The sequence below is a fragment of the Penaeus vannamei genome, chromosome 39 (assembly GCF_042767895.1).
Source record: "Penaeus vannamei isolate JL-2024 chromosome 39, ASM4276789v1, whole genome shotgun sequence".
Classification (NCBI taxonomy): domain Eukaryota; kingdom Metazoa; phylum Arthropoda; class Malacostraca; order Decapoda; family Penaeidae; genus Penaeus; species Penaeus vannamei.
In genome coordinates this window covers 20,072,336-20,082,335 of record NC_091587.1, presented here as the reverse complement: position 1 = coordinate 20,082,335, position 10,000 = coordinate 20,072,336, and the positions used below count along the sequence as shown (strand labels likewise).

The following is a 10,000-nucleotide window of genomic DNA, read 5'->3' as shown; positions in this document are numbered from 1 at the left end:
TATAAACAAATGAAATATATAAAAATATTCCATAAAGTTTGCTTCCCTCCATCCTCTGCTGTTAAACATGATTTGAATAGCAGTAGGAAAGCTCTATCTATTTCACCATTACTGCTTTGAAAATTCTTGATGAAGGACGAATGCTTACCGCACAGAAGAGCCCAGGAGGTTATTATCAAGATATCACCAATGTAATTTGGATGCCTCATGACACCCCACCAGCCAGAGACTAACAATCTTGTTCCGGCAGATGTTGGCAGGCTTTCCAAATCTGAAATTCCAATTTAATATTGTTAACTGTTGAGGGCTACGCAACACCAACCCCACTATAAATATCACATATTTCCTCTTATCTCATTATGCAAGCACCTAGAATATGTGGGAAAATTATCATCGAATACAATAGCTATACTGACGAGCTAAGGCTGGGTCAGAGGGATTGGTCCGGAAAGCGTGCTTCTGCGAGTTGGATCCACGACAAATGGTATAACCGAAGAGATTGAGAGCAACAACCAGAGACAGGATATACCATTCAAGCTCAGTTCTGTCAAAGAGAAAGTTATCTATAACTTCCTAACAAAAGGTCTGTGACATACATCCTGTATCAAGAAAGAAAAGAAAAGAAAAGAAAAGAAAAGAAAAGAAAAGAAAAGAAAAGAAAAGAAAAGAAAAGAAAAGAAAAGAAAAGAAAAGAAAAGAAAAGAAAAGAAAAGAAAAGAAAAGAAAAGAAAAGAAAAGAAAAGAAAAGAAAAGAAAAGAAAAGAAAAGAAAAGAAAAGAAAAGAAAAGAAAAGAAAAGAAAAGAAAAGAAAAGAAAAGAAAAGAAAAGAAAAGAAAATAAAAGAAAAGAAAAGAAAAGAAAAGAAAAGAAAAGAAAAGAAAAGAAAAGAAAAAAAAAGAAAAGAGAAAGGAAAGGAAAAGAAAAGAAAAGGAAGAAAAAAAAGAAAAAAAAAAAAAAGAGCGAGAGAGAGCAACATACAAATACTTTCAGTCTAAAGCCACTTCTTCATATATTCATTAAATACTTCAGTAGAAAAAAAAAAAAAAAAAAAAAAAAAAAAAAAAAAAAAAAAAAAAACTCACCTGTGGTTAAGTACAAGTCTTGTAAAGATTGTCAGGAAAAATGGAGTTTGGAAGGTGCCAACACTAAAGAACAGACCACATCCATTTTTCATGTATTCATAAGTGGTCAGGAGCGATTCTTCGAACCATACAAGGTCAACAGCATAGAAGATCTGCAAGAAGAGCAAAGGCAATTTGCATGTTAGAAAGCCCTGGTACATCTTACTGAATGAATATAATGACATACACAGGAAAATATTACTTTCAAACTACCTTCCCAAAATGAAATATATTAGTTCTTCTATATCAATTAAACAGATAAATAAAAAAAAGAAGAAGACTAAACTCACCTGCAAAGTGCAAGCAACCAAGAGTGTTGGACTATAAAGGCCAAGATGAGTCTGCAGATCCTTTACTACTACTATCACATTTAACATTAGCTGAAAAAATAACAATTTGTAAGTATTTATACATCATGCTGTTACAAGCTAGAATGGGAAAACAACTGAGGGATGAAAAAGAAAATCATCAGCAAATTGAGAAACACACATAATAAGCATCTTAAATATGCATAAACATTGTATACTCCACTGAATACTTCCTGCACTTACAAACACACACTAAAATGTCACCTTAACTTACCCACATAGTAGCAGTAATCCTAAGAGCGAAGAATTTCAAGTCAAGTGATCGAATGGCAGGGCAGGTCTCACGCCCATTGAACAAATCAGCTAGGAATACACCTGTGTTACCAGCTGGGTTCTTGGCATCATCAGGAATGTATCTGGCTCGGATGTATAGAGCTAAAGCGAGGAGAACTGCTAGAGCAATGGTGGTGGCCATTATTTGACGGAAGAGCGTGTAGACGATCAATACATCATAGTCCAGGTACATTAAGAGGGGTATCAGCGACAGAGTCGCAACTAATGAGACATAGCCTGAAAAACAATAATTTGAAAAATAAGAAATAAATAAGTAAATACAAATTATTAATTTTTCTTAAATTAAATTTGTTTGAAAACAAAGTAGAATGAACACTATTGCAGAAAAAAGTTACACCGAACAGTTGATGAAAAAGAGGGTGAGAGAGGAAGAGAAGAGAAGAGAAGAGAAGAGAAGACTTCAGCTTTCAGACTTACCATTGCAACGTACTTGTGCCCCATTTGGGAGGCTTACTTTCCGTCCAATGGGGATCAGGAAGAGCAGAAGTTGCATTAAGATAAATGCAGCCACAATGCCAACTGCCCTCAAATCATAATAAACCTCAAGTTTACGAGGCATATTTGGAAGTTCAAGGATTGTGCACTTTCTCTGTAAAATAATAATCTTATGAAGATACACGATACAATGTTATTCACATGTATTGGTTAAATATTCAAACTTTAATGTTAAGTGACCTAAAATTCAATAGTCTATCATATAGTTAAGAACACCAGGTACCTCTATAAATTCTAAACTAACCTTGGTACACAGCTCATTACAAATGAAGGGCAGGGCCACAATCAGCAAAGAGCCAATCAATGCCTTCACAGTGGCAAGAGAAGGAGTAATGGCACATGCAGCAGACTTCAAGCAGCCTCCAACACAGGATGTCAATCCACATAGTCGGCTACCAAGAGTTTGGGTGGCAACTTTATTTTCTGTTACTGTCTTGACTTCTGGCTTGATGTTATTGACTTGTCCATCAACTTCATCATGCTTAGAGAAAAACAATAAATTAGATGTTTAATACATTCATGAATACAGATATTCAGTTACAATCAGATTACAAGACTACTAATATTTATAAAAGGAAAACTGCATTCTCCACACAAGTTTCCCTTAGTAATAACCTGACCTCAGTGAAATGAGAACTGAAACATGTATATTTTTAAACAAACAAATATAAAATAAATTCTTCAGCAAAGTAACCTCTTACCTTCTCAGCCAATGAAGCAATCCGTGCAGACTGTCTTGTGGGAGTTGAGGTTCGTGGAGCAAACTTGTCGGCCCTAGCAAGACGGATAACAGGCTTTGGGGAAGGAGTTCTTGGCTTGATGACTACTGGGACTGGCTCAGGCTCTACAGTTTTTACAGGCTTTATTTCTATGACGGGTTCTCTAATTTGCTTGGGTCGGCCTGGACTCTTTCTGGATGGACTCTTTCTCCCCGGGCTCTTTCGTCTTCCAGTAGATCTTCCACGGCTGCTAGATCTTCCACGGCTTTTGGAGCGACTTCTTTGGAATTGCTCAACAGACTGCAAATAAGTGAAATCACTATAGTCTAAGTTACAAATGACACTGAAATGTTAATAAGATATTATGTAACAATATATATATATATACAGTTTATTACATCTTAGCAAAACATTTGGGAATTGTCAAGAATACTACCATATGCAACAAGCAAAATCCTGAAGTGATCTTCATATAGAATATATCAAACAGCAATATAAGGTATCATAACTGATCTAGGGAGACAGACACTGCATGTGCATGACTGGTTTATGTGTCTCCATACTTGTTGGCAGTTAAGCAAATACTCTGACCATGTATATTCTGAAAACATTTCTCAATCTCCTTGGTGATTTAATGACAAACTGTCAGAATAGAAGTTGTGGAGGCTACTCCAGCTGTCTCGTAAATATCTACCTCAACAAACAAGGCCAAAATCTCTTATCAAAGTCTAAAAATCTATAATTATGTAGGCAAGTTCCATTATGCTGTTTCTACTTCACACTCCAATAAAGAAAATAAAGATCTACCATGTATCTCTGACAATTAATTATCAGATATGGAACCAGGCCAACCTCTTAAAGAATATCCATGGAGTGCCTTATTGCAGTTTCCAAAGTGCTAAAGCTGAGACACCAATTCATATGGTCCTATTACCTAAATCTACAGATGTTGTCTCTGTCGCATACTCCACTTGTTACTTTTTCTTTACATTTTGTCACCCAAACACAGACAACTAAAAAGGCTCAACTCCATCACTTACCTTAACATCCCTGTATTTGACAACATATTCAGACTTGGCATCATCTTTGAACATCACTTGGTATTCAATATCATTGAAGTCAACAACGCTTGCTTCAAACCACAAGTTTGAGCCGGGCCAGCGTGCCATCACATTTTCATTAACTTTGAATTTTGCCATTTTTCCTGCAAGAAAAGAAAAAAGGAATAAGTATAACACAAAAAGATAACAGTATATAAAACCGGGTTCATTACTAATTGGCAAACCTTCCTAAAACACTAATTCTTCATGAAAGCAGTAATAAAACACTGATTCCTCACCTCCTCATCCCATTCTAGAAATCACCATATAACCCTTAAGCTGAATTAAAATCTCCATAATCATACATTTCTACCTAATTCTGAGGTATGATGATACAATGATATGCTGTATGTACAAATTATTTTCATTCTGTAAATTAACTCATATCATCATTACTGTCAGTCCTTCCTTTGAAACTAAATTGAATGTTAATGAATGCAGCATTGTTATACACCGAGAGTACATTTTCATTAAGTTTTTCTTTTTATCTTTCTAAAACCTTCATATTGAAGCATAAGCTTCACATAATTTCCATTCTGTCAGTATATATAGCAATTAGTTGTGATTATAAAATATGCAAGCATTAAACTTCTGACAGCTATGATTGTACTTTCATACTGAACAAAAAATCCCAGTTACATAGGAGATACTGATAAAAAATAGAAATTTAATGTTTTAGTAATTTGATATGAAAAAGCAAGACACGCCAATGTCACGCCATACAGTAGAATGACACCTAGTGGCAACATGCCCCAGTCTGGGGAATGAACTCTTCAAAACGGAAAAACTTATGCTGCGATCACTGTCAACAGGTATTTTCAAGGACTACGTCAATTAAAACACACCTCCCACCAAGATTTTGTCCCTTGTTCATCGTCGAACGAGCCGACTTGGTTTTACCGGACATAAGCTTTACGAACCCTCATCTAGGCCTATAATCAAGTAATACAAGTCATCATTAGAGCCCGAAGTGTATCATTATGTACCCTCGCAGTAACGGTTCCATGTCGGTTGGCGTACTTTCGTCGAAACAGACGGTCTCGGAGGCCGCGAAATTAAAATACATGCAAATACTGTGATTTATATTTGTGATCTGTCATATCGTCACTCCAACCTGCCTTGATATATGTTTTATGTATTGCTGTGAAAATAAAAATACAAATAAGGCCGATTATCCTGTAGTAAATAAAAGGACTAACACTTGTAATACACATTCCAGAATACATTGTAAATATACGCGTATTCGGAATGACAATCTCCAATACGCAACCCTGATTTTTGTATTGATTCCTGGAAATATCTGCTTATGTGAATCCTTGAAACGTGCTATCTATGTCCGACTACACAAATGAACGTAAATATGCGTATAATCTTCCGCTAATTATAGTTTCAGGAAACTATTTATTTACTTTTGTTGGGAATTTGGTATACGATATGAAGGCACTTGGATATCTGATGCTGATTTTTTTTTTTTTTTCAAAGCGCTATCATCCCTATTGATCACACACAACGATGAACATTGTCGATTCATTTGTAAGGTCTCAATGAAACTAATATTACGCACAAGAAAAGGCAATCGAACATGCCATACCCGAAATTATTATAAAATATGATTTCGTACTTATTTGAGTAAATATTTATCCGCTTGGCCTCCGTAACATGAGCCAGTCGTCGACATAACTTGCAAACAGTAACTTCAGGTTATATTTGGACAGTTTATCTGATATTTTGTTTATATATATAGATAATTTTATTATAATAACAGAATATTTATAACCGCAGTATTATCAAGTTTAGTAAAGGCTGCGTGCGGTATTACATATAATGATAATGATAATAATGATGATAATAATAATAACAATAAACAGAAGGAGTAGTGATAGCATTAGTAGCAGTAGCAAACGTAGTAGAAGTAGTAGTAATGATAATAATAATAGGAATAATAATAATAATAATGATAATAATTACTAACTTCCATTATAATAATATCAATAATATCAATAATAATAATAATAATAATAATAATAATAATAATAATAATAATAATAATAACAGCAACAATAACAATAATAATAATAATGATAATAATAATAATAATAATCATTATCATCATCATCATCATCACGATGGTGAATGCTATAAGAAAATAATTACATTAATAAGAATAATTATAATAACCAGAACATCAAAACAGAGGCAATAATAACAACAATGACGAACAGTGGCGTGTATATAAGCAACGAATATTCACAGATGGGAAGTCTGTCGCCCGGACCCCTTTCTTGGCACTCGTAAGAAAGGAGTCTATTTGTGTCTGTGAATCTCTTGTGATTTACTACTAGGTGAAGCTTTGCCACATTATTTACAAACACTCCTCTCCGAGAGTCCAATGGAAACCCCAGGTGCGATGCATTGTAACTTTTAGTTGGGTTGTGGTTTTGTACGATATCGACGGCCCAGTGAGGCGTCCCGGGTGTTGTAACGAGAGAAGGTGTGACATGGCAGGCGGGCAGACAATGTCAAAGCGAAACGCACCAGGCTCCGAGAGGGGTAGGAGCGGTAGGAGCAGAAAGGGTATTAGGAGAGCCTCGCATTCTTCGATGTCATCTGCCTCTTTCCCCCCTGAGGTCTGCGTGAGGGCTCATGGGACTATATTTACACGGGTCCTCCCCCCCAAAACACCCGGCGCGTGTGACTTGGAGTACACATCGTGTTTGTTTGTTTGCGAGTACATCTCCTGTGAGACTTATGCCATTCATACTTGAGGATCCAAGAGAGATGTGCCAGGAACAGTTATGCATAAGTACATGTTTAAAGGCCTCCCTCGGGCTATCGGGACCCGGAGAAGGTCAGAGCCCCATCTGCCGTTTGAACCCTTAATATGGAACTCTAGTTAATTACGTCATTATTAATACTATGCGGTGAAAATATTAGCATACATGGGCAAGGACAGCATTTATGCAAAGTACAGTTATTCCTATTTACATATCTGTGTTGTAAAGTACGAAAGATGCTACATAATCGAAAAGGCATCACAGGCAGCAACACTCGGGGTCGTACGAGATCTATAAAGTATGCGTGGATAATGTATCATGTGTTCTCACTGTGTAACGGTCTCTTTTTAAAGTGAATGGAACGCTTTCTACCGAATTATTTAACGCTTAGTAGTAACCGCTGTATCTGAAAGCGCTATAAGAGAGCTCAGAAAAAATACTTTTATGACGCGTCTGTTTGTTCTTTCCACATGAACACGCAATAAACGCACGGGGAAACAATGCCACTTGTTGCAATATTTTGTTTTTTGTATTGATTTGAAGTTTCTCCACTGGGGGGCCTAACTCAACTGCCGTCTTCACTATATCTTCAACTGTTCAAGAATTCGTTACGGTTTTATTTATTTCCAATCTTTATCAGGTGGAAGGAAACATACTAAAAAAAAAAGTGAAAACAAAAGCTTTGTAAACACTGCAGGCTCACGAACACGTGTTGTGGGCTTAGTTCTAAATGGCTATGACATTACTTCTCGAGTTGCCAGTAATGTGAATCTCGGCGTTTACTAAATTCAAATTCGCTGACTGTTGCTGCGATGACGTCGGTGGTAAAATATGATTTAATAAAAGAAAAGACAAGAGCGATAAAAATTGTTTTCCAGATAACTATTTTATTTTCTGACACTGGTGCAATGTTTTCAAAGGCGACGCAAAAGCATGCCACTCCTTGGAATGGTTTTCACGCCTTGGAAAAAAAAGCCACAGAGGCAGTTATTCATGCCGTGCCGGTCATAATGAGTACTGTAAAATAATGACAGGATGTGGGACAAACGGCTTTCTCTGCCAACCATCGAGCCGCGAGGCCCTTTCCCTCTCTTTCTCTTTCTCGCACGTGCATTCACTCGAGTATCGCATAACACTTACCGGAAGCCTCACATCCTCATCTACCTTTGGACAACTCCTCTCCCTCCTGACCGGTGTTAAAATGACCCCAGGACTTGGGTTAATGGACGAGACTAACGGAGATTCGTGATGCAAACGATACCAATTAGGACGGGCAGTCAAGGGAAATGCCTGCTCCACTCGTGAAAGCCCGCTTTCATAATAGTTTGATAGTGACGCTTGCCAGACTCCACCTTGAACGTCCGGTAAATGTTTTAGCACTCGGAATGCTCGACGTTCTTTTAGTGCTTTCTTAGTCATTTCATTTTTCCTGGAATTTGGTCGCGCAACATATTGTGTCTGTCTGACGTGGTGTGATTTTTTAACTTATCTACGAAAATATTTTATTTCAATCTAACTTTCTTACTGGGATGCCTCATTCATAAACCATGAGCATATTTTTTCTACTACCAAGACTCGCTTATGCAGACAAGGTCAGCATGTCCAGGTGCGTGGATAAACAGGTCCGTATGGAAGCCACGGGCCTGTTAACATTCCAGGTATAGAGTCTGGGGCTGGGTACTAATAATCCTGCCCCTCGAGCTTAGGACTAAGCCACTCACGGAAAAAATACTTTTCAAAGACCTAACAGTGTCTGACCAGTCCCTCGAAGATACCGCTTTTTTGTCGAAAAACAAATATATGTCGTCATAAAATGAAAGACATCGTTCTTATCAAGCCTGGTTGTGTGATGTAAATCAGTCAGCGTCTTCTTAGGCACAGTAACAGCTCCAAAATTTATACACAATTAAATTCAGCACCTCCAACAATAGCAGCTGATTAACAGCGAAAGGAACGGAATATTTAAAAGAGAAACGGCATGCGTCTCTGAAACACACACACCTCATCAAAAAAAGCCCGTCGTGGCATCTTGTTCAACCTTGTGCCACGGAGGACTAGCGGAGGAATGTGGCATTGGTGACTACATGCAAGGAGGACGCAAAGGACACTTTGCGTTGACGGTTAGACGGCGGTTGATCGAGCGGACTCTGAGCTCTTCTGGCAACCTCTTTCGGGTAAAGTTGGCAACGTAGCACAAGCCCGACTAAACAATGCGCGCCCGACCATGCTTTTCTGCAGCGTGGCGGCGAATATTTCTCCTTTCTCTGAGTCTCCCTCCGCCCCTCCCTTTCGTGTGGACTACGCTGCAAGACGGACGGAGCTCTTGGAATGCGATGGTCAGTAGTAGGTCATGGTGTCTGGTGCGGCAGTCGGTCCCGGCCTTCTATTTTTTATGAGCCGACACTGTTCTATATACAGGAGATGAGGTACTTTCGGCGCAGAACGTGTCAATCACTTAATAGCCAAGTGCGGTTGCTTTATGCCCATTGCCCCGCGGAGAATCAAGTTTATGAAATATTGAAAAAAAGAGAAATTCCGATCATACTGGTTAGCCCAAACACTTATTTCTTGCATGAAGAAGAACTAAAGGCGGTATATGGACACATACACAAAAAGACAATTCGTAGGTTGGCTATGTTCCCACTAAACTTGAAAATGTAAACCTAAATCTTCCAGTTCTAACGTATTTTTACAAGATACAAACCCATGTGGATACAGCAATTAGCCTCTAATTACCCCCGAGAGGAAGAGGCAAACGGACAATAACAGCCCCGCACCGACTGTAATAGCTATGACCTGACCCCCTTCAATGACCCCAGGTGACAGGACTTACCCTCAATAGTGAATAATGGTGTCCAAGAAACCGCAGATAAAGTTCCACCTCACTTCAGAGGTCTAACACACAATCGCGAAGAGATAAGCAGCAACTACCGATATGTTTACACTAAACAAACACAGGGATGAAACACAGATGAAGCGGTTAAGTGTGCTACCATCCCTGCCTCTCCCTTCACACTAGACGTACAAGGAAGCGACGTGACCCACCGAAAGGGGGAGGGGCGGCGCAAGGGCCAATGGGTGGGGGAGAAGGGAACGAGGGAAGTCACCCTAGGTCTCTAAGTCCTTCGG

At 38.4% G+C, this 10,000-nt stretch overlaps 1 protein-coding gene across 3 annotated transcripts in view; it reads right to left on the bottom strand.

Moving 5' to 3' along the window:
* LBR (lamin B receptor) overlaps positions 1-9,844 on the bottom strand; it is a 12,849-nt gene extending 3,005 nt beyond the window's left edge. Inside the window, exons 1-10 of one of the 3 annotated variants that reach the window (XM_027375540.2) lie at positions 9,705-9,844; positions 4,038-4,201; positions 2,980-3,297; positions 2,523-2,759; positions 2,201-2,372; positions 1,704-1,999; positions 1,412-1,501; positions 1,083-1,234; positions 417-544; positions 149-271 (exon numbers count right to left, since the gene is read on the bottom strand). In XM_027375540.2, the coding sequence (XP_027231341.1) occupies positions 149-271; positions 417-544; positions 1,083-1,234; positions 1,412-1,501; positions 1,704-1,999; positions 2,201-2,372; positions 2,523-2,759; positions 2,980-3,297; positions 4,038-4,196 (1,675 nt within the window). In that variant the 5' untranslated portion in view covers positions 4,197-4,201; positions 9,705-9,844. Of the gene's footprint in view, positions 1-148; positions 272-416; positions 545-1,082; positions 1,235-1,411; positions 1,502-1,703; positions 2,000-2,200; positions 2,373-2,522; positions 2,760-2,979; positions 3,298-4,037; positions 4,202-8,011; positions 8,189-9,704 lie in introns of those variants that run through there. The other 2 variants (XM_027375526.2, XM_027375549.2) reach the window with 2 other exon arrangements.
* Positions 9,845-10,000: the final 156 nt, after the last annotated feature.